The following is a 24460-nucleotide window of genomic DNA, read 5'->3' on the forward strand; positions in this document are numbered from 1 at the left end:
TCTGTTGGAACTCTTGAAGTGCAAAAACACAGAATACACTGTTTCTAGCATATTGAGCAAATACTTTGTGTATTGCATAGGGAAAAAAAGTTACAAGGAACATGGAAACAGAATGTTGCTCATCTGGTTACATGGTACACTGCTGGCTCATCAGAATCCTGTTAAACACCTATATGAAGATCTGGTGGATGCAGGATTTCAGCCTTTAGCTGGTAAGTTGACACAGAGCACATTGCAGTGTCCTCTGCGAGACTGCAGTGCCATGCCGAGGTCCCTGCTGGCGCTGGGGACCTGTGGCCAGGGCGGGGCTGGAGAACACTTTCTTATTTTCTGGGACTGCCCTTCCTGAGGGGTGAGGCTCCTTGAGAAAAAGGATTTATGTCAGACTTGAAGTTTCTAAAGGAAGACAAATGTGCAAATTTTGCTTCCCTCCTCTGTCCTGCACACAAGGTTCAATTGTGACTGGTCAGCCTTCAGTTAGATTAGTCTGACCTTGTGCGAAGCAAAGCACACCAAGCATTTTCTCTTTGTACTTTACAGAGAAGATCAGAGCTTCAATTAGCATTGGCATGGACTCCAGGAAATGTGTCATTTCATGAGCTCATCAATAAAACATGGCATATATGATGGAATTACAAGCCAGATGGAAAGTGGTGTTCAAATATCCTTTTGGGAAACAAAAACCTTATTTTGAAGTTGTACAACTTTCTCCATCCTGGAAGAACTTGCACTCCTGAAATGGTTACTTATTTCTCAAATGCTTGCTATATAGCAATATAAAACATTTAAGAGTGAATGGCTGACTGGTAGTTTATAACTGTGAAGGCAAGATTCCCACTTATAATTTCCGCATCTGACCTAACATTGATAAAGTAATTCTGTATTGAAACTGCAAACTAAACTACTTTGTGTTTGATGTGAAATGTAAATAAAATGTCCTGTACATGAAAAAAATCAAATGTCATGAGTGAAAATTATGTATATAAATCAATTAACACTTTCAGAAATAAGCTGGCATCTGGCCTCATTTGGGATTCAGGTTTTTCTAAATTCTTGCTAGGATTATGACAGATCTTTCTACTGCAGCATTTGATTTATGTAGTGAAGATACACAAAAATGTCATGTATAAAATCCATGTGTAGCTGGCTGCAGAATTTTCTATCGTGGCATAACACTGTATACATACTCCCAAAATAACATTCGATATTTAATACTTAACACATCTAGAAATCATTTACCTATTTCTTATTCATATCTTGAATTAATACTTGGTAGCATCCTGCTGAATATGTTTAAAGGTTTTCTTATTACTGAATATATTTAATATCTAAAAAATTATGTAAATGTCTATCTTTGTGATCTTCTTTATAATACAGCAATAGTTTTATCGTGTAATGGAAGAACTGAATTGCCTTTTCTGTTTGCATTTAGCTAGCATTATTTTGCACTGAATCCTACTGTTTGTACGAAAAAGGTGATCTGTATCTTAGTTTGAAGTCTTACTCCAAAATGCCCACTTGTGTGCAACCTTCTTTGAGTTGGCTGCAGAGTGTCCCAGAAATACAAAGAACAGCCCGCTAAATCCTAAGGTTTTGGAATTGGGGATCTAACGTACAAATGCTTGGAATCCCTACAGCATTCATCAAGTTCTGCAACATTAGCTTGGAAAATGAAACTGTTTAAGAATCTGATGGACTTGATACCTCACCTGGCCCAAGCTGGACCCTGGGTGTGGAGGATACGACCCTGCTGCTTTCCATTTAAACACACTGTTGTAGGATATAATTAAGGTGCATGTCAACTACGCTTAACTTGCATAAGCAGTTAAAAGTATTTCTAACAAAAATAAATTTCATTTTCTCTTGAACATAGATGTTAGTATCATTGGGATTAAACAAAAAGATTCAGACAAAAATTACATTGTATCCTTTATTTGAAAGTGTGCAAAGGATTCCTTAAATAAAAAGTGTTTGTCTTAATAATAAAAGTTTGGAGGTAGAACAACAGTTCAAGTTCTTTTGCCCCTCCATTTATTATAAATGCACTTTTGCTTAAAAAAAACCTTTTTTTTTTTTAGAAAAGGGTAAAAACATGACATGTACTTTAGGCCTTACTGCATCAAATCTGAAAAGACTGGGAAGAGGTACCTTGATTAAAAACCCCTACCGGTGAGAAAGACAGTCAATCAGTCAACAACTTTTATTGACTGAACACTGGCATGGGTTTGGCCCTGAAGCACTCGCCCAGCTTGTCCTGCAGGTCTCGCAGTGGTAGAGCCAGAAGAATGAAGCACAGTTCGAGGATATTTAGCAGCAGTGGCTTGTGATATGGTTTGCTGAAAAGTAATCAGATACATCAAAACACTTAATGGCACAAAAAATTCCCATTAAAATAGCTCTAGGTGAGATGTAGTTTAGAAAGAAAGATATGCAATCCAGCAAACTGAAATACACTTATCAAAAAGGGAAAAATAAATGGTCATTTAACAGAAAGGGTAATTTCTTTTCCTTTCTTATCTGTAATACACTTTTCTGAATATAACGTGCTAAACTTCCAGTTAACTAATTATCTTGAGCTTTTATCACTTCAATCTTACTTCGAGGTTGGTTTGTTTCAGTTTTTTACCATACTGCTCACAATTTCCCCCTGTAGTGCTAATTTAATCATGCCAGCTTTACTTTTGAAGCTTAGTATTTGCTATGAGGCAGTCTCTGAAAGGTCTTTGAAAAGAAAAGGTTTTCCATTTTATCAAGAATTAATTTTCTGCCCATAAAACTAGCCACCTTAGTGTAACAAACAGCTGCTTTTAATCAAGGTAAACTCTCTCCCCTCTCAAATTAACTCAAGAGAAATACTTGACTTCCACTTAGGTTTTTATTTGCAGAAAGGGTATACAGCGTATATCTCTAGGGCTGTCACACTTACTACATTTTTAGAAATCAGTGTTTGTTACAGTAGTTCAGGTGCATTCCTTGTCACACTAGTCACAAAATCTGAATCCAGAAATTGTTCTCAATGAAGCAATTACCACACTGAATCTCTAATCTCCTACGAACATACAGTTTAAGTATTACTTTCTGCTTAATAGCCCAAATTCTTGAAAGCTATGTGCAGTGTGCCATAGGGCTGTGAGTCATGGCAGGAAATGGGGGCCTTTTCTGCTTTTGGTACTGCCATGCTGGTGAGAAGACTGAGGGTGGTTGGGAGGCTGGGAGGAGACAGAGCCAGGACAGGTGGCCCCAACTGACCAAAGGGATGTTCCAGACCCTGTGGCACCATGCTCAGTGTATAAAGGGGGGATGAAGGAGGAAGGGGGGACATTTGGAGGGATGGAGTTTTGTCTTCCCAAGTAACCATTATGTGTGATGGGGCCCTGCTCTCCTGGAGATGGCTGAACACCTGCCTGCCCATGGGAAGCAGTGAATGAATTCCTTGTTTCGCTTTGCTTGTGTGCACAGCCTTTGCTTTCCCTATTAAACTGTCTTCTTCTCAACCCATGAATTCTCCAGCTCTCACCCTTCCAATTCTCTCCCTGATCTTTCTGGTGGGGGAGTGAGTGAGTGGCTGCATGGGGCTTGGCTGGTGGCTGGGGTTAAACATCTCCTCACCAATGCCTTCTACACAAAGACAGTAAGTACTGTTTGCTATTTTCAACAGGCCTCAAGTCTGACCTTTGTCTAATACCTCTTCACAAGGTAATTTTTCTTCAAACTATTACCAGATGTGTTGTAATAAAAATACTGTAAGAAGCATAATCTGATTTACCTGAGTGACCGGATGATGTTTCTCAACAATGACTGAACTCATGGGTGGAGCAACTCCCATCACTGCTAAACTCCCAGAAGCTCTGGATCTTTGTCCCATATCAGCTCGGCCTGTGATTCGAGCAGTGATTGTTCTTCCTGCTTTCTGTTGTGCAGATGTTATTACTTTTGCCATGGGCTATAAATAAATCAAGTATTAATTGGTAAAAAATTTTAAACATAATATTTACAATGCTCTAGTATTTCTGCTCAGTTTTATCTGCCACATGCCTAAATGGAACTTGTGATGTTGCAGGTAATCCAGTTACATTACACAAGACTGAATTTGCTCCACCTGGCTGCAGCCAGGATGACTCCATTTTTTTCGACTCCTAAGAATGAGACAGCATTTCAAGCAAATGACTTCTGTCCTGAGGGAAGTAAGACTAATTTGACAAAAATCAAGCAGCATGGATAGTTTAGCTTTGCTCACTGACTGCATGCTTGAGTGACAGCTGAAGGTACTTCCGCCACTGTGGAAATCCTTTCTAGCAATGACAGAACAGAAAATAAAAAAACTCCCATGTGTACAATAATGCATCTTTCTCTGACAGCTGATAGCAACCTGTATCAAGTGCTAGAAAAGGAGGGCAGTTTAGCACTAAGCATAGAAAACGGAATGACAGAAATTTCAAACAGCAGTAGAACAAGACAAAGCACTGTCCATAACAAAAGGTTATCAAGTCAAACACTGATTGTTCCTGTTGCACTATAGCTAAGTGTACATGCACTCTCCTATTCCTCATTTTGCCACACTGCCCTACCTACAAAAAGAATTTAAAACTGCTCCTAGCATAAATGGGTTTATGTGACACAAATGAGCACTTGCAAGCTAGTGTCTTCGTACTGCCACGTAAACTCTATGGCAGTGCCCTCAACTACATACCTGTGTTGCTCTGAGAAATGCACAAATAACAATATCCAAACTAATATTTGTTATGAATATGCCTTAAAAGAAGAAAAGAAGTTAATTTTAGCACATTACCAGTTTTTGAATTGATGTCACACCAGATCCTGCTGTGCTACTGATGATTCCTGGAGAATCAGCATCTAGCCTGGTCTCAGGAGTGCTTCCATGAGCCAGGTGGCTAGAAAACTGTGAAATGAAACCAGAGTTTACAAAGAATGAGTGCTACTTTCTAAAAAATACAATTTTAGTCCTTAGATAGTCAGTTATTTTACTATCCCAATTACCCTTTTAATTGTAATATCTTTGCAGATATCTTACCTCTAGTGTTACTGTTAATTGTCTAATTTAAAATTACTTGTCTAAAAATAGTAGAAATTGTGTGAATAACATTTGTCACTATTAGAATTAAAAATCAGGAGAGAGGCATGCACATCATCTCTGTTCTAACCTACTCTCCAACATGATACTGTTTTACAGTGGCAAAGTTTTCAGGATGGCTCCAGGGCAGCTCCAAAACAACCATGCCACTAGATGATGATCTGGCTAAGTTGGTATGATAGGACAATAAGGTGAGTTCCCTCAATGTCTATATGTGTTACCCCCCTAAAAAAGAAGTTTTAAGTCAATCCAACTTTTCATCTTTTCAGAGTACGTTAAATTCAGAGGTTTTTTTTAAAAAAAACCTCTTAACAGCTTTTTTCCAGAGAGAACCTTAGAGAACAAATTATGCTTATTGTAGTGACCTTGTCTTCATTAGTTTAATGCATTTTCACTAAAATAAAAAAAAAGCTTAATGAAAGTACAGCAAGCCACAGCACCTGTGTCCCAGTCACTTCATTTTCACAGTGCAGTCTGAACACACCTGCAGGTTTCCTTTTAGACTTGGACTTTCTTCAAAAAAGCCCAAACCAAGGAGTTTCTTTTTTGTCACTAGCAAATACAATTCTGTTCCAGCTACATGCTTACCATGCCTTCCATCTGAAGAGAAGCTGCTGGTGGAGGTGGTGGTGAGGGCGGATTATACTGTGAAGGAGGTGGCCTTCCTGCACCAGTGGGAGCATTATCATTTCTCCTGCTTCCTGTATCTATTATTAAAAACAAAAAGTAATGGGATCAGCACATAATCTAGCTAACCCTAAGGGGTGGGGATATGGGGGAAGATAAATTACAATAAAAATTTTAGTATTTCTTTGGGATTTTGTGTAATAGAATAAAAAAGATCAGGCTGTTCTTTATAGAGGTAGGTAGGTAGGGAGGCAGAATAACATTCCTGTATTTTACCCATCTTTTGAGGTGCTTGTATATGTTTTTCAAGGGGCTTGTTTCTCAGTTATGTCTCAACATCCCCGTGGCACATGTCACCTACTTGTAGTGCAAAGAACTGAGGTTCTTCCTACTGCTTGCCAGAACTAAAACCAGTGTGCAGGAGGTGCTCTTATCCTAAGATCCAGTTTAGATAGTGTCTTGGGGTGACCTTATGATGTGTATCCCATATCGCTGCTCAAAGCCCAGAAATTAATTCTTGTGCCTTTCTATGCCTTTAAACTGAGCCTGAGAGGGGGAAGGAAAACTCAGCAAAACTTTCTCAAAGCAGTTTGCAGCTTGTTCAAGATCACACAGAGATAGGGATTTTTTTTTCAGCTGCGGCAGGGGAGCGAGGAAGCACCTGGCTTGCTGCTTTCCAGTCAGCTTTTGGCCAGTTGTTTCAGTTTCTCGTTCTCCGGAGAGAGACTGAGAGTTGGACTTTGCTTTTTCCTTCTCTGGAATTCCGGATTTTCTCCCTTTCCTACTGGACTGCTTTCAACCTCAGAGCACATCGGGAGGACTTTCCACCGGGCACAGAGGGCCTGGCCCTGGGCCAAGCCCCAGCTCCGAGGAGACCAAAGGGAGGACTTGAACACTTGCCCAGGTTTTATTCTCCACAGTGACAGATTTTATTATTTAGCATTATTATCCTTTTTCCATGTGTTTGGTAAATAAATAGTTTTTTCTCCTTCACTTTCCTTCGAGGAAAATTTATTTTTCCCAGAGCTGGTGTGGGGAGGGGTGGCTGTGCCTTCTCTCAGAGGATATATTTCTAAATTTGGGCAAACCGGTACAAAGAGGAAAACACAAAGGTCATACTGGACTTCTCTGAGAGCACAAGATCCTTAAGGGGGCTTACTGGTAGTAAAATAAAATGTTACACATTAGCAGCAGCATCTCATCCCCATATATAACTGCTGGACAGTGGCCTCATCCTGGCTGGGACAATCTACAGGCACCCTATAGCTCTCATGTCCCTGCGAGGGTAGGCTGGGTAAGCTTAAGCTTGAACAAAATCCATCTGGGATACTTTTATCTTAAAATGCAGACACTGGGGATGCCAGATCTGCAGACATAAGCCCAGTCTCTTTTCCAAGCAGTTCCAGCCTTTTCCTTTTAGAATACAGACTTTATTAAAGGAAGGAGAGAGAGGTATTCTTATTTACTCTCCTATTTCTGAAGCAGCTGATGCCAGCAGGAGTTCCAGGATGAGAGAAATTTGCTCATTCCAGGGACTAGAGTGACACCGTGTGGTAATTGTGTTTGGTTTTTTTCATTCTTAGCTGAAATATGGAGGAAAAATAAAAGGAATGTGCTTCAAATCTGTGCAATACTTGTAGGTGTCAAGAGTAAAAGAATGCCAAAATATACATTTCTTATATATCTATGTATGTACACACACATTAAGCTTAAGCACAGACAGGACCAATACACAGTTATAGACCAGTCAGATCTGATCTATGCTACTGAAGAAAAACAATGTTAGGATTTTTATAAGCAAAAAGTTATGAATTCTTTTGGCTACAGTGTTCCTCTAAATACATAAAAAGGTTAAAATAATCTTGATATATTATTAATTAAAAAGAAAGTCAGCAAATTAGGCAGATAACATTTACACCATCAACACTGACACTAAATATTATGAAGCCATTAAGGCTGTGATACATGCACACTATTAATAAATAAAGTATAATGATATACGATATGTATGTTATCTGTATATTGTGTGTATATTAAATGTACATTAAAATAACCTAATAATACATTTGTAAAGGGGTGAAATTCTGCTTTTATATACAATGACAGTAGGTGGCACTGCAGTGTTCATATAAATTTATAATTGCTGACTGATTCTGGCACATGAAGTTTTGATACCCACAGATTAAACGACCAGCAACAAATCACAATCATCTTCTCTGATGTTTGCAGTCTTCTGATGTCCTGATCACTGTTCTACCTGATCAAGAATGCAGATCAATGGTTGTTCAACCATATTAAATAATTATGTAACTAACTTCATTAAAACCACCATCTGGCTGTAGCAAAAAAAACATAGTAAGCCTAGGGCAGGGGAGAATGTGGTACAAGAGGTGGTGGAAGATGATGACCTGCTTAGGACCGAAACACAGTCTGTGAGATGTTATGAAGCCTGATTAAAAAGCATAATAGCAGATACACAAAAAAAAAAGTTATGGGTAGCCTAACATCCAGCACAGCAAAATCTTTAGGTCTTGTTCTGGTGTAGAGTATCAGTTCCAGCTTCTTAGTAAAAATCAAGCAAAATCTTTGGTCCATGAAACTCAGGGGTTGGTCACAACTATTCTAGAGCTCAGTTTTCTTCATTTCCTTACTACTTACCCTCATTTTTATAGGTCTACAGAAGCAATGCTTTCACATGAGTCAGTTACCCTTCATTATCAGGGAGACCTGTTGTCTGTTGCATGTTTTTTGAAAACAATAAACAAATAAAGGATAAAGCTTCAAGATAGAATAGTTCTTAATTAGTACACAATGAAAAAGAAGTACCTGGGAAATGCCCTGTAATTTTATTCCCAAACTCAGTATCTTCAAGAAATCATTCATTCTTAACAGTCTACAAATACTGATCCTATGTTTTTACTAGCACACAGCTACTAGCTACACTTAGCTAATGTCATATTAAGTTCCTAAGGAACTACACAAATACCACTTATGTTCAACAGGCTTAGACAGCTGCTCAGGTAAGTATCCTCTTACATTTTCTTCAGGTTACTATTTCCTCTTCCTAGCTACATTTTTTGGTGAAGAATTTTTCTAAAGTAGTTCAGAAACTTCTGTGTAAGACTGTTAAATTTAACAACTGAAGTTACTTATCTAAGGCTATTAACCACTGCTGCCAGTACAGCTGGTTGTTGAGCCACATGCATAGCTGTGACACTCCTGCTAGCACAGCTATTTTCTCTTTAACGTAGGTTGCTGCACCAGCACGATTATGTTCCCACTGCTACAGATTGTCTCACTCTGAGGGGGTGATTTCATTACATCATTAAGCATGTGCAGCTCTTCCCTGTGTAGCTACACGGGTTTTACGAGTATGCTGCTGCTAAAAATAGACTGGTGTTTCCTGTTCTGGCACAGAGTTACAACTAAATACAGAACATGAGAGATTTGCTTGCCCTTTTTACATTCAAAAGCAAGATTAAAAAAGAAGGGAGAGCTGGGTAAAGCTGATTCATTGCACACTGAGATTCCAGAGCATAAAGGAATTTTCAGAATTTTGTCTTCACTGCTCCATAACCTGGTGTTTTGTTTGCCACCTTTGACTTCTTGCTCTGCCTTCAGCTGCAGGTTACTACTCTCTCAGCAATGTGGGATGAAGAGAACACATTCCTACTTTTAGCTACAGCAGTACGAAGTTCAGCATCAGAGTATTTCTCAACATATTCAACAGGACATTTTAAAGCAATAAAAGTTTAATAAACTCTGTATTGCCACAGATTCTCAAATGAAAAAAAAAAAAAAAAGAGAAAAGAAACTCCATTAAAACAAACAAAAAATCCCAAACAAATCCAACAAAAATGCACACACACAACCAGATTAAAGCTGCTATTCATACTAACCAGGATCTGGCCTACTGTCCTTGCTTTGAAACATGGACATTGCTTCCAGATTCAAAGCACATACACCACGCATAAAGGCTTTCTTCATGGTGTCTTCATAGTGATCTCTTTCACTGTGCAGTCGCAGAATCTCAGCTTTCCTCTGTTCCAAAGCAGCAGTTAGCTACGAAACAGAATGAGGAAACAGCTCTCTCTTACTTCTGAATGCAAACTACATATTCATCAATTAACTTTAAAAATTATTTACTATATTTACAAAGGTATTTTCACTTAAAAATGTCTGCTTCACTGGAGATGAAAAGCTCACTGCAGTTTCTTTGTAATACAGCACAATATTAGTACTAGAACATATCAAGGACAAGACTGTATTCAAAACCCTACCTAAGCAGAAATGTATCTTGCAAGCTTTTGTCTTTTAGAAGTTGGCATCTTTAGAAGTTGGCACAACCCAGATTTCTGCAGAAACATGGGTTCATTCAACAGAAGAGCAAGTGTTCTCAGACAATTATTTAAATATAGGGTAAATTTTCATCACCAATCTCTCTTCTCTAGATACTGTAAAAAACTAAAAATGCCGAGAAAAGAACAGAGCAAGTTGCTACTTATGGTTTTTGTGCTGTTAAGACACATTTGGTAAGCCTGTTCTTAAAGTTCAAGGTTTAATTTCTTGCTGAAATACAAAACTCTTAAAAGTTGTATTTTAAAACTGATTACTTAGCATGTACCAATGCATATGTTGACAATCTCATCTTAAGATCTGAAAATTCTTTAAGAAGCTTAATTGGCAAGGCGAAGAAAAATCAAACTTAATTTCAGCCTTTAACAGAGTAGCTATTACAGAAAAAAAAAAAAATTGTACTCATCATGACCACTCGTAATAAGAATGGTCTTCTATTCCCACTGTCTTCTTTATTAAGACCTCAAAATGCATAGCCCATATTAACAGGAAGCTGTTAGAAAACTAATGGTGTTCCCACCGGTAGGCAAACAGAGATTTGCCTCGTTTGAAGAAAGCCCAGTTTATTTCATCTGTGCATGCAGATAGGCAACATTTTATATCAGATGCAGGGAAACAAAGTCACATCTGAAAACGTAACAGAGATCTTAGATCCATTCAGATCTTCTTGCATACTTGGGAGCTCTGTTCTGCTGGAAAATACTCATGTTTGTTAGGTTTTCTGAGAAAGAGATACTTTGGAGGGACAGGGATTGGGAGTGAAGGAGCAAAAGAAGGGAAAATAATTGATTTTACCTCTGCAATTTTGGCTTCATAATCATTGGTCAGCTGAACACACACATCTTCTGCCCTTAACTGACAGGCTCTTGCTACTTTGTCTTTCCATCTTACTTCACTAGCAGAGCGCCATGCTGCCCACACTTTCTTCATCAAAGCTGTCCGGAAATGTCTGTCCGCTATGCTATTTGCATACTCCTTAGGAAGTAAATACAACCATATCACACAAAAGTTCAGGGATGATAAAATCTCAGTACTCCAGTGTGGATGATTGTCTTACAGCTCATTACACAGACCACAGTAGGAACTCCTTAACTGAGTTACAGGTCCTGCAGTGAAGCGTTACACAAGCAGTGTCAGCAGCTCAGTGTTGCCTCTGCACACGTGCCATGGCACATTCCTGACCCCAACACGAGAAACTGTGTTTGTGAACTCCTAGGCTACACACAACAGTGGTCTTACTGTTAGTTTAATGACACTCAAACAACCTCATGCATGCGGTGTAAGCAGGCATGTGTGAAGCCATTTGATGGGTATGTGCACATTTGGATTCACTGCAGGAATCACAAAAAATATGCAGTCACAAAGATTGCAGATAGTTAGCATAAAACACCTTTTGAATAAATTTACACTTCAGGATTGTTTAAAAACTACTTTGAAACAACTCTACTATTCTACTCTACTTCAATACAGTCAGCAGACAATGGGTTTTTTTCCCATTCCAGAGAGTATTCTGACAGCAATGTTCGTTTTAGAGCTGATCTTTCCAAACTGTTATTTGACACTGTCAAACACATCAAAATAGAAACATCGTAATTTCTTCAAACTGTAACAGGAACTGCAGCAGCTCTGACTCTTTTGAGTTCAGAGGTTTCATTTTCATTGCATTCTTATTTTGTGCACATACCTCTTGTTTGGTTTTAACATGCTGAATCCGCCACATCGTAAACTTTCTCATCAACTCTACTCGCTCCTTTTGCTTCTCTAATGCTTGGGTCAAGTTAGTAATTACCTGCAAAAATATTAACACTATTTCAATAGCTATGATCATTGTAAGGTCAAATAGAATGTACTTTATGTCTCAATTATTTTTCACTTAAAGCGCTTGCTTTTAATGGATGCTTTCTACTGAAACTTCCCGTTACTCTAATCAAGTAAGAAACAATCAGAGTTCAAACCAGAATTAAAATTCTTGTGGCTTCAACACTCAGATTGTGGCACTTCCACTGTGTAGTTTTAGGAGAAGTTCAACTGAATTGCTATTTCCTCCTACATTTGCTGGTTTCTGAGCTACTTTCTCATAATTAAATGTTACTGTAGCATAACATCAGAAAATTATTTCAAAGAAAATTTTTAAAAATCAGAAACATTTATATTAGAAGATTTTTCACTTGTCGGAACAGAATAAACAAGCCAAGTAGTTGCTACAAACTAGAAAAATCTTATTAAGAACTGTTACTCTCTTTAGAAGTTCTCATGAAAGATATTATTATAGGCTTATAGCAACTAAAATATTTGAGAGACAAGATGTCCTACTGGACAGAGACTGCAACTGGGGACTTTTACCAGCAATCTCTAAATTTAATGAGTACACATAAAGCTGAGGTTCCCCAATTAAAAATTAAGCCAGATATGATGCAAATTTGGTACACCAAATCTCAATATTTCTCTATATTTCTGCCTAACTTCTTAAGCTAGACTCTGCCATCAGTCACACATGAGCAACTCCAATGGTCAACAGCGACCTATCATGGGACTTTGGGGAATAATGTAAAGTTACTTTAACTACTGCATAAAGATTGTTGAGAACAACATTTTATGATAATACATGCTAACATATGTTAACATTATATTGCATTTGTTACAAGTAGTAATCATTGAACATACATTAATGAAATGAATGATACCTAAAATTAAAACAGAAAGCAAATTAAATAGATATATTAATTACTTTCATTGAAAAAGTGTCATATACTAACATAAAAGTCAATTTTCGATGCTGCATACATGCTGATACACACCAGAAGCCTTAACCTAGGTCTATTTTTGTTAATTAGGATATTTTTGCAAATAAAAAGCATTTGAGATTTACAATGTGAAATAAGAATTTATAATACTTGTAATGTTTGTGATGCTGATGGACTTTGGTTTATATCCATATCAGGATACAGCAGTTTTGACCATTATGGAGTGATATATGGAAGCATGGAAGCACTGCCACCTTCCATTCAGGTGGTAGCAATAGTAATTTTCTATTCAAATGATTTTTTTCTTAGAAACAGAACTACAAAAGTGGCTGAAGAAATAATTTCTTTGGCAGCAGAAAAAAATTAGAGCTTTCAAGATATCATTGAGAATTATGGCACATTAAATACAACTGACATACAATGATAGCCAACAGAATTAGATGTTAGAAACGTATATGCTGAAATAGCCATGTACATAGGTACTAGTTACATTGTACAAGACTAATCCTGTTCATGTAATGTTACAACATTTATATTTGCTTGGTCTGTAAGATTAGTCTGTTTTCCAAATGGACACAGAACATCATCTCCATTCATATTTTAACTCCCACAATGTATGTTTTTTGAAAATGTCAGTAGGAATTACAAATTCAAACTCCATTAAATGTTCTCAAGTACTAGGTTAAATGTTCAGGGTAGCAGTAAGAAGACTCAATTATGTTATGTGATTGCAAAACTGCCAAGATTTTATATCCACTTCCATAGTACTAGTTAATTTTGAAGTTGTTTACATCGTTGATAGCAGGAAAGTGTAAATCAGAGACTCCAAATGTCCAATCTTAAGAATATGTATAAATGTAGAATTCCTAAGAATCCTAAAATAGAGGCTCTTCAACACTTAGGAGACTGCTGCCCATTTAAAATTGAGGAAAACCGATCTAATAATTGAAAATTTAGAGGCGTTTAAAGTGTAGGAGCTAATAGACTCACCTAAGCCCGTGTGATCTTCATGAAATAAATAAGAAACGAGTAGATTCTAGATTTAAGAAGCAAACAATGCAAAGTATGCACATATAATGGGTTTTCATTGTTAGTACAGACAACCCTATTAGCAACAATGATTATTTTTCTGCTATACAGTCTGAATGTATTATTTACTTCTCTATGTTACTTGCTTCAAAAATATTTTGTTCAAAGAGATGGTCCAGAAAATTTAGTGTGGATATTTTTAAACAGAGTATGAAAACAGAGTACCTCATCTTTCCTGCTAATAGAGATTTCATAAGTATGAAGTAACTCCTTCAGGTTTTCCATCTCATTCTGCAATTGTTTCACATGTGCGGCATGTTTCTCTTTCTCTTGTCTCATTTGAAGCTTGTGATGTTGAATCAAATTAAGTTTCCAATTTTTCAGTTCAGTCAGAATATTTGTCTGAAAAGTTCAAAGGATGACAGTAACGCAATTAGTTTAAATGATTCCCTCCTCCCTATTATTTTAATCTTAAAATACTTAGCAATTAAGGAGACACAAATATTTACAGTGATACCTTCATTACATAGGCCGTTTACAGCTATAAAGATTACCAGACACACTGAAGTATTGAATCATGATATCAAAACATCCCTAATGGAGACAGTTATTCCAAAGTTTTTGAAACAATATATTCTATGCTATATATATTTACGCGCAATATGCAACAACAACAAGAAATACCATTCTCCCAGCAATCACACTGCAATTTCTCCTGCACTCACTCTACAATACAATGATATCCATGAATGATTTTTAAGGATTCCATACAATATAAATACCTTAAGACTTCCACTCCAGAGATCAAGTATATTTTCTATTTGAGTGAGTTTTTCCTCTGGTGAAGTTAATTCAGTCACTGAGGTTTTGCTGACTTCTCTTGGACCATGTATGGACCCTTGTGAAGAACTTGCTTCTGAAAGAGCAGGCTGTTCCATATGGGCCTGCTTCATTGATGTTGAGACTAAAAATGAAACAAGACAATAAGGACTGACACTCTGGAAAGGCTAACTGGTCCGCATTCTGGATGGAAGTCAGAAGCCAGGCAGTGGTGAAAAGGAAATATAATATTTATGACATCAGAAACCTCCTTTCACCACATAAGAAAAGCAACCCAATTCAAATACACGCTTCCTGGACACAAATATATTTAAACTGACGATCCTATTGTAACATTAGTAAATTCAAAAGTGCCGCTCCTGTAAAATACAGTATCTTAATATAAGTTAATTTGAAAGAAAATGATCACAGCAAGCACCAAAAATACAGACAGAAACAACACCTCTAAATAAAGGGCTCTTGACAATTAATATCTCAGGTCAAAAATATACTAACTTTTGCCTTTTTCCTTAATGAGTCTGTAAATGCCTGAGATCTGTGGTGTTGCCTAGCAAATTCACAAAGGAGCCTGTGGATATATTTCCATGTTAATATGTACCTGCATCCATTTTTCTTAAAGCCTTCAATTTGTTCATCTAATTAGACCTTAAGCAATCTGAGAAAGGAATTATCTACCATGAACTTATATAATGCCTGACACAGTAAGTCCTCACTTTGAGGAGTTGTGGCTAGCTACCACTACAAATTAAAGTTAATCCCTGCCCAAAAGCTAATAGGCATACATTTGAGCTGAAAATAAAGTTAATATTTAAGTAAACTTGGGAAATAAAATATTGGTTTATATTTAGTTATTCCTTACAGAAAATTTATTTGAGTCGACAACTGAATAAAAAAAAAAGTAAAGAAGAGGTATTAGTAGATTCCTGTTAATAACAACAAATAGGACAACTTCAAAAGAATACTCCCTTCTTTTCACAAACAGAGGAAACCACCAACATTTTAGTCTTCACTTCTGAAAACAAATATTGTCTGATGGGTCTGACTTTTTGGTTCAACCTAGAAGAGGTAAATTTAACTGTCACAAAGCAGTATCTTCAGTGGACACTAGAAAAGTATGTTTCTAATTTATTCAAGGCAGAGCCTGATGGTTGATACTCTTTCACAGCTATTTTCACTGTTAAGTCTCCTGTCCCAAGGAAATGAGAAGAGCTGTCTGGCCAATACTCCCTGCCACGAAACTACTACACTCGTACTCCAGAACAAGAAGGAAACAAGGAAGAACTGTGATGCAGAAGCAGTTACAATTGCTTTTTGGTATTTCTCCCAAGGTAATACACAACCACACATCATAAAATTAACATCAGCTTGAGCTAAATAAGTCCCATCTAACACACTATTTCTATAGACTAAATGTCCTGTCCTATTACAGAAGCAAAAGGCCATACACAGATTATTCCCCATCACAAAGTATATTAAAATCAGGCTTTAGCTTTTTTTCAGTTTCTCTTGAAAATGACAGAAGTATTGCTTAGGTAGTGGCAGAATTTGAATACTTGTTGCTTGTAAAAATCTCCCAAATATGTGACATGCCAGACAGATGATTCAGATTACTTGAAATGCATCTAATTTATGTGATGAAGAACCTGCCTGGCATCTGACAATAAAATTATCTGGCACTGTTACCATTGTTAAATATTCACAGTTCTGTCCTTCACCACTTTTCCCCTTTCCTGCATGCCACTCCTTCCTTCAGTTGTGACATGAAATGCATGAAGCTTTATTTTTATTTTTAAACTTTTACTACTTGGTTAGATTACGCGGATATCCAACCGACACAGCACAGTTTGTAAGATACTTTCCTAAAAAATAAACCAAACAAACCCAACAGAACAAAATGTAACCAATAAAAACAGGATGTTAAAATAGACTGACAACTGCCATAGTCTGAGAATCACAGTATTACTAGTTCATCACTCTCTTCTCCTTAATTCTCCCTAGGAACAGATTATCCTAACATAGCTTTAATTTCTCTCATTTACCATAGGATGTATCATATCTTCATTGAATCCACCAAGTGCATCTGTTACGTGTTTATATGATCATGTTATGGAATTAATCTTGGCCTTCCAGCATTGCTATAATTTTCTAGTTGTACACATATTAATTTAATTCTTATTTCTAATGCTCTCCTTCTGTCTGTTCCTTCCATAGAATTATATATTGTTGTTCGGTTACAGTTTGCTAAGGCATGAAGGATATTGGAATCATTTGGATATGGTAAGTATAGAAATGTACTTTAATAATAATCTCCACATGCATTTACTGCAACATATCTCTAGACAGAAATAATGAAATCAGCTTTTTATCCCGATGTCTGTTACTACTGTTGGGTTTTTCTGTGTTGGTCTAGTATCTGACTTTTCCTGCTTTTATTAAGTAAATAAGCTCTGACAGACTGTTCTCACACGTGACATGCTATCAGTGGCCCAAGCTGAGCACAGCAATTTGCTGAAATGTTGTAAGAAGTCTAATGGATATATGTTGAGGACTGGCAGGCCTGAAGAGAAGGAATTTTTCCACCGTTTGGGTATGAGTCATCATTGCACATCCCTGCAAAAAATAATGTACTGCTCCAATCTTAGTAATTTTCAAATTTAATCAACTAAACTGGTAACAAGAACAGGAAATTAAGTTTTATGTTTCAAAGTTTAAAAGCATTTGGACATTGAACTGAATTGAATAGTACAGCATGTTTATTTCAATTACTTTTCTTATTTGGCTGAAAGCTGTTAGGGAAGATACTATACTACTACTTAAATTTTCTGCAACAAATAGAGATTACTAGTAATCAGACTTCTACCATTATAATGGTAGCATCCAGACCAAAGAATACTTCATAAACAGAACTTCATTTCAGAAGGCATCACATGGCATTGGAAACTCTGTTGGTCCCAATAGCATCAAACGGAGAAGGGGAAAGCACATTGCAAAGTTGAGAAGCTCTGCAGAAGAGCAAACGTTCAAGTTTTAACTCCATGCTCAGCACAGATATTCGTTTTGGTTTACAGAGTTATAGAACACTAACCTAATAATTTATGATTTTGTTATTTTAACACAGTAGCAGCATTAGAGCCAAATGTCAAAAAGCCTGATTTTTAGTATGAACAAGCAAGTAATGCCAAAAGAACAATTAACCATCCTTCAGAAACAACCTGGTAAACAATCCCACCTGATCAGCATTAGAGGTATAGTATTAAACTTGAATTTAACTAGTTTTCTCACAGTGCATTCAAAGTCTTGTTATTACTATCATAAAAAAAAGAAGGTATTCTGAGGCCATTAACATTGTGGCCTTCAAAACACAATCACCATCAATCAGTACTGGTGATTATATAGAAGAGTTCAAGATTTTGATCAGATATTTTCCTAAGGGCTGAAACAATCTTTTCCCAACCGGATTGTTTCAAGCTCTATCTCAAGGAGGTATGAGCCATCTCTCTCCCAGGCTGAGAAAACATAGTGATATTTTGAACAGCAAACACATATATTGATAAAGTAGTAAAGGAAGCTTGTTTATAGCATGCAATTGATAGAAGCAGGATGAGCCTGTGTAAATATTCTTTTCTATTCTCTGGGAAGTTCAGAAGCAACTTCTTTACTGTTTTTAATGATTTTTTTCCCCTTTTGAAAATAACAGACAGATAGTATTTTGCAGGGTGCTGCCCTTTGCAAAGATAATAAATATGAGTAGTTCCTTGTAATGAGCAATACAACTCTTTTAATGACAACTACAATGCAAAATTTTTATCACCATCAAGTATAAGACTATTTCTTTACCCTGTCCCATGACAATTAACTAGAGCCTGCAAATGGCTATTCTGATTTGATAACAACAGGCATATTAAAAAGATAATGCTGTTTAAACATTTCAAGAGAAGCAACCAAGGGAATGGAATTTTGTCCTCTCACTTCTATGGCCATAAAAAGGAACAAAGACCTGACAGGCTACATGTTTAGCCCCATTTAGTGGGTTGATGCTGGCTGGATGCCAGGCACCCACCAAAGCCGCTCTCTCACTCATCTCTGCAGCTGGACAGGGCAGACAAAATATAATGAATGGTTCATGGGTTGAGATAAGGACCAGAAAAGATCACTCATCAAATACCATCATGGGCAAAACAGGCTCTGGTTAGAGATATTGATTGAATTTATCACTAACAAAATCAGAGCAGGATGAGAGGTAAAATAAGACCTCAAGAACATCTTTCTCCCATCCCTCTCTCCTTCTCACCTCTACCGCCTCCGCCTGTGGCACAGGGAGACAGGGAATGAGGGTTACGTTGTTTCTCCCACTGCTCAGGGAGAGTCTTTCCCCTGCTCCAACATGTGGGGTCCCTCCCATGGGAGACAGTTCCCCATGCACTTCTCCAATGTGAGTCCATCCCATGGGCAACAGCTCTCTGTGAACTGCTGCAGTGTGGGTCACTCTTCCATGGGGTGCAGTCCTTCAGGGACAGGCTGCTCCAGTGTGGGTCTCCCATGATGTCTCAAGTCCTACCAGGAAACCTGCTCCAGCATGGGCTTCTCTCTCCATGGGTCTGCAGGTCCCTGCAAGGACCCTGCTCCAGCGTGGGCTTGCCAAGGGGTCACAGCCTCCTCTGAAACATCCCCCTGCTCCAGCGTGGGTCTCCTCCATGGGCTGCGGGGGCACAGCTGTGTCACCATGGTCTGCACCACAGGCTGCAGGGGAATCCCAGCTCCAGCGCCTGAAGCACCTCCTGTTCCTCCTTCAATGACCTTTATAGTGGTTTCTCTCACACATTCTCACTCTGTTCTTCTGTGGTCACGATTAAAACTGTGCAAAACTTTTTTTTCTTCTCAAATCTCTTATCACAGAGGCATTACCAACATTTCAAATTGGCTCAGCCTTGGCCAGCTGCACTCCTGTCTTTTGGAGCTGCCAGAGACTAGCTCTGTCAGAAATGGAGGAAGCTTCCGGCAGCTTCTCACAGAAGCCATTTCTTTAGCACCCCCACTACTAAAGCCTGGCCAGGCAAACCCAATACACCCAAGGAAAAAAATTAAAAAGTAAGAGCATAACACCTCTGAAAGAGTTGAAGACAGACAGGAGACTGGGTGGCTAGCTACAATTTTCTCTTCAGACAAATATGATTGAAAATAGAATATACAGGTATGTACCAAAAGAGTGCACAAGTTTAGTGCTTTGATTATGATATTCTTTGTTATGAACAGCAGCATTATAAACCACAAAAATTCCCTTACGAAACAATATTCCACTCAAACTGGGAGACAAAACTCTAAGCAGAGAGAGCACTGAGGACAATACCCAAATTAAAATTTGCTCCATAATATAATTCCACATAGCTGGGTTTGAAATTTTCTACTGCTCTTTTAAGAACAACAACTCAGGCTGAGAAACAGTTCCAGCAGCTGACATTAACTGCTCTACAAACCAAGAGTTTTGCAAGTGTACCTGAATCCTGGCAATCTGTGACTTATAATGTGACTGATCAATAATGGAAGAACATTCAGAGGAGGTAAGCAATCTGTTCATGGAGCTCTGGGAAGAATACAGAGAGTGACCACAGCTGTTTTAAAGAAAGCTGAAGTTATCTCAACACAGGAAGGGGCTCTATTTGTTTTTCATAAAAGGCTGCACCAGTTGAGTGGATCAAATGGTTGTATAACTGGCCTTAGATAATTAAGAACTCTGAATGCATTTCTGTGCTAGCCAGACAAGCATGGCTTGACCCAACACAGTATAAAAACTAAGGAACCAGCAAAATGAACTTTTAACATAGCAATGGACTTGAGCTGCCTTCAACCCACACAGACTTTTGCAGAAACTGGGGACAGCTTGTGTCATGACAGTTCATATACAGAGACTGGCAACAGGAGTCACAGCTGCCCTGTGATCTGTGTACTGCAGACATTCCGCTCATGCCGTAATTGTTCATGTAAATCCAGCTCAGAATTTGGCTAGCACACAGCTCATGCTAAGGCCAGGTGTATCCTGGGAATGGTGCCATGAGGTCAAGACAAGAGCAGCAGGTAGGTAGGACAAGATGGACAGAAAGGCTAAAGGTCATTATGCAGCTGCCATCACCTACAACTTGCCATCTCCTGCAGCCTTAATCCTTCCATACAGATTGTCTAGCAGTTGCTTCAGAATCTACAAATGTAAAGAAATAGTATTGACCAAACTTCCAAGTTGGAAGGTATAAATATGTCACTTGCTCCTCTAAACAGTAAAGTCATTCACAAAGATTCTAAAAGAGAAGACAAAACCAAGGCTAACTATTTTTATAATTAAATAGAATGATAAAGAATAGAAGTTAAAGTCAATTTTTCCTGATTACACTTAACTTCCTGGAAAAGAAATAATGCAGGTGTGATTGTTCACTATTGCTTCTGAAGAAAAATTAACAGCAAAGCAAAATTCTCAATCAAAGCAAATTCTCGATCTAAATGCTAGTGACAGACGCAAACAACACATAATCACAAATATCAATGTTACTAATGCATCACAGTGAAGACACTAAGTTCAGAGTCCTAAATACCAAGCAGTAAAATAAAACTATAATAACATGATCGAACTAAAAAAGCAAGAATGACATTCATGTTGTGACATGCTCAGTCATTACGCAAAGCCTTTTTAAGGTAATTCTCCCTTCCAAACAATCATTGTTTCAATACACATTTCTCCATCATGGCGGTACAAGTATCACAGGAACACTAGCTGTGACCCATCAAATTTCAACGAAGTATATACTGTAATAAGGGTATCCCTTTTACCGTTATTACACCAACCAATTATTAAACATCTGCACCACAAAATACAAAGAACTGTCAGCATATCAATGCTGTCATCTAACAGTGATGTCAGAGAGAGAGAGAGAGAGAACACTTCAGGGAATATGCCTTCCTGAATTTCCTGTTGTGCAAAATGCAGAGGTACTACAGATGAGGCACATATATTTTTCAAACTGAAGCTATTAAAAAATGTAAGCCATAAAATTTGTATCATTGTTCTTGTAAGCTCAACACACAGCCTTGGGAATACTACCTGGAGTTTTACGGTGACTGGCATCATCAGTTAGCCTGGAAGCTCTGTCAGCTGGTCTCTGTTCTGAGGCAGGTTCTGGCAACTTTGAGACACACTGTTCAAACCTCGGAGTTACTACAGTATAACGAAACAGCTCTTCATATTCATCCTGTTGCAAAGGGGTGACAAAGAATTATAAAACTACAATTACATTTTTAAAAATTAGGCATATGTAAGAAGAAGTCCAAATTATTTTCTATAATTTTGAGAGGCTTTTTTATTATCGTGGTGAGAACTAAGAGGATTTCCCTTCAAGTTGCAAAAGTGAGCTGTTTTCCTACAGTAATTATAATAATTTAACTTTCTCTTGTTTAATGTTCACACTCCTTCTGATTACAACTAGATGCACTGTAATAGTTGCACAGAAAGACTCTGCCAGATACCAGAATTGGATACTATAACAGGCATCTAAAACAAAAACAGGAACTGGAAGAAAACTCCAGTTCCAGATCATGTAAGTTATTAATTGCCCAGTGTTATTTCTAATCACTACTACTAGTGCTTCAAAGAAAAGCATGTATTTTTATAGCCATGACAAAGATGCTACTGAACACAGTCACACTTCACATTCTGTAACATTACAATTTCTTTGGTGGAAGTTGCAAAGCCAATCATCAAAAGAGATTTGATTATACACAATTTTGTTTAGAGTAGCTATAATTATTCTCATCTTATATTAATTATTTAAAAAATTATACAGGTATATGGAATGTGTATATATAACTAAGAAAGTTATATTAAGAAGTTATAAACGTATCTAAGTAGTACGTGGCATTATATTATGCACCAAAGTAAGCCAATTAATATTTTTTTGATACCTCCTAATGAAACAGATTTTCAGGATGAAGGTATTTAGTGTTCATTGTGAAACTGTAAACAATCTGTATTATAGCTTAAACACACAATCCAGTAATTAATTAAACAAGTTCTAGTAGCAGTTACATACTAAAACCAATCAAATTCACTAATTAAAGATTTGGAAAACAATGCCCATTGGAAAATACTAAGCCAGGTCACAAGCAGTTATTTTTTCTTCACTTAGTATTATCGTATTAGTTCTGCTCAGTATCCTAACTAGGTCAAACCTCAGAAATCAAGTGTGAATTCAAAAATTAATTTCCCCTTCAACCCAGGGAAAGTTAGAGTGAAAACAATTAATGAAAGGTACCAATTACACGTAATATGTTTTTGAATCCAATAACTGAAAAGGATAATACTTTAAAACTTTCAGTGTAACTTCTATATTTTTGTGTGTTTCAATTAATTAGAGAATTTAGGAAGCTAGGATTGGCACATTTTAGACGAATTCTAGTTTCCAATGAAATGTCCATTTCCCATCTTCTAATCTATCATGTTCAAAGTAAAAGCCTAAATAAATGTATATGAAGCTATAGAATTACAAATACATGATGTATCTTTTGGATAAGCAAGTGTGTCACATTCCATGTAAAAGGTATATAGTTAGCTGCAAATCAACAAGTTACCAATTTTTCCATAGCTGTATCTTTCTAAATGTATGCAGTTTAGATTTTAGAAGATATCAAAAGAAGAAAACAGATATCTTCTGATCTGTTATTCAATCAGGAACTACATGGAACCATACCAACCTCCCTGCAGCAAAATTTCAGCTGAGTAAAAAAGCCAATATTAGCCTTAACTAATATAAATTATATGATTCTGCAGAAGATATCAGATCACACCTCTGTCTTCTTCAAAGAGATCATTTAACCAAATAGCACTGTAAAACCAATTCTTCCCCACAAACAAGTTAGTTCTCAGACAGAGCTGATCCAGCTGCTTCCATGATTATTTTAGTCAATTCAAAGGACATAGTAGGTTAGATATCAGATGCAAGTTCGTGGCAGTTGTAACCAGAAGCTTAGGCACACGAAAAAAATAATCCTGGAGACGGCAGTGGGAATATGTAGGGAAACACTGAGTGATTAAGTGTATTACCTCAATCTTAAACACACCATAACAAGCACACTACAACTGGAATGCAATATCGACCAGTACACTTAAAATAAAACCATAATGAAATAAAGTCAACAATATATCTTTGGTTTACTACCTTGGTTCTGCTTTAAACAAAACGTTCAAGCTGTTTTGTCAACTGCAAACAATTCTGTTCATGTATGAAATTAGAGGAATATAGTTCTATGACCTGAAGGTCAGTGGAGTTTTGACCGTTTAATGCCTTTGTTTTGTAGAAGTAAATGCAGTGATGCAATGAACAAATGGCACCAAAAAAAAATCAGACTTGTTTGATAAATTTTTTTCTTTTTTTAAATAAAAATATACAGGTACTACAAAGAATTGAAGTCAAGGTTACTAAACAATATGACAAGAACAGATTGAATGGATGAAGTCTTGCAAAACCCAACTATAAGTAATGGGAATTCTCTAAGAGCCAGTGGATCTCTTTGCAAGGAAAAGTAATAATCTGGTTTCTATTTAAAAGCAACACATTATCAAAAAGGCCCGATCAAACAAAACTGAACAGACCTTCCAAAATTATCTAAAAGGAGTAGAGTACCCTGTCAACATTCCAATTGATCAGCTGTTACCCCAGGGTTCTTCTTTTTCAACAGTAACAAACTCCTACTAGGGGTAGTTTTGGGCTTGTCTAGTTTGCAGAAAAGAAGG

The 24460-nt window shown here is 37.2% G+C and overlaps 2 protein-coding genes across 16 annotated transcripts in view; one reads left to right on the forward strand and one right to left on the reverse strand.

The window, feature by feature from the left end:
• The window catches only part of ANKDD1B (ankyrin repeat and death domain containing 1B), a 30582-nt gene extending 28714 nt beyond the window's left edge, over window positions 1-1868 (forward strand). For all 10 annotated transcript variants that reach the window (XM_042012822.1, XM_042012825.1, XM_042012824.1 and 7 more), the window contains 2 exons: window positions 81-212; window positions 541-1868. In XM_042012822.1, coding sequence (XP_041868756.1) covers window positions 81-212; window positions 541-599 — 191 coding nt within the window. In that variant the 3' untranslated portion in view covers window positions 600-1868. The remainder of the gene's footprint in view (window positions 1-80; window positions 213-540) is intronic.
• A 48-nt stretch (window positions 1869-1916) lies between these two features.
• Window positions 1917-24460, reverse strand: part of POC5 (POC5 centriolar protein) — a 29528-nt gene continuing 6984 nt past the window's right edge. The window contains exons 3-12 of one of the 6 annotated variants that reach the window (XM_042012832.1): window positions 21776-21923; window positions 14631-14812; window positions 14074-14250; window positions 11760-11864; window positions 10871-11050; window positions 9619-9781; window positions 5681-5799; window positions 4790-4900; window positions 3767-3943; window positions 1917-2336 (exon numbers count right to left, since the gene is read on the reverse strand). In XM_042012832.1, coding sequence (XP_041868766.1) covers window positions 2187-2336; window positions 3767-3943; window positions 4790-4900; window positions 5681-5799; window positions 9619-9781; window positions 10871-11050; window positions 11760-11864; window positions 14074-14250; window positions 14631-14812; window positions 21776-21923 — 1512 coding nt within the window. In that variant the 3' untranslated portion in view covers window positions 1917-2186. Of the gene's footprint in view, window positions 2337-3766; window positions 4293-4789; window positions 4901-5680; window positions 5800-9618; window positions 9782-10870; window positions 11051-11759; window positions 11865-14073; window positions 14251-14630; window positions 14813-21775; window positions 21924-24460 lie in introns of those variants that run through there. The other 5 variants (XM_042012829.1, XM_042012827.1, XM_042012828.1 and 2 more) reach the window with 5 other exon arrangements.

Source organism: Corvus kubaryi, unplaced genomic scaffold, assembly GCF_017639235.1.
Source record: "Corvus kubaryi isolate FWS band 111438036 unplaced genomic scaffold, C.kubaryi_AGA036_p1.0 split1-37296, whole genome shotgun sequence".
In the NCBI taxonomy this organism is placed as follows: Eukaryota; Metazoa; Chordata; class Aves; order Passeriformes; family Corvidae; genus Corvus; species Corvus kubaryi.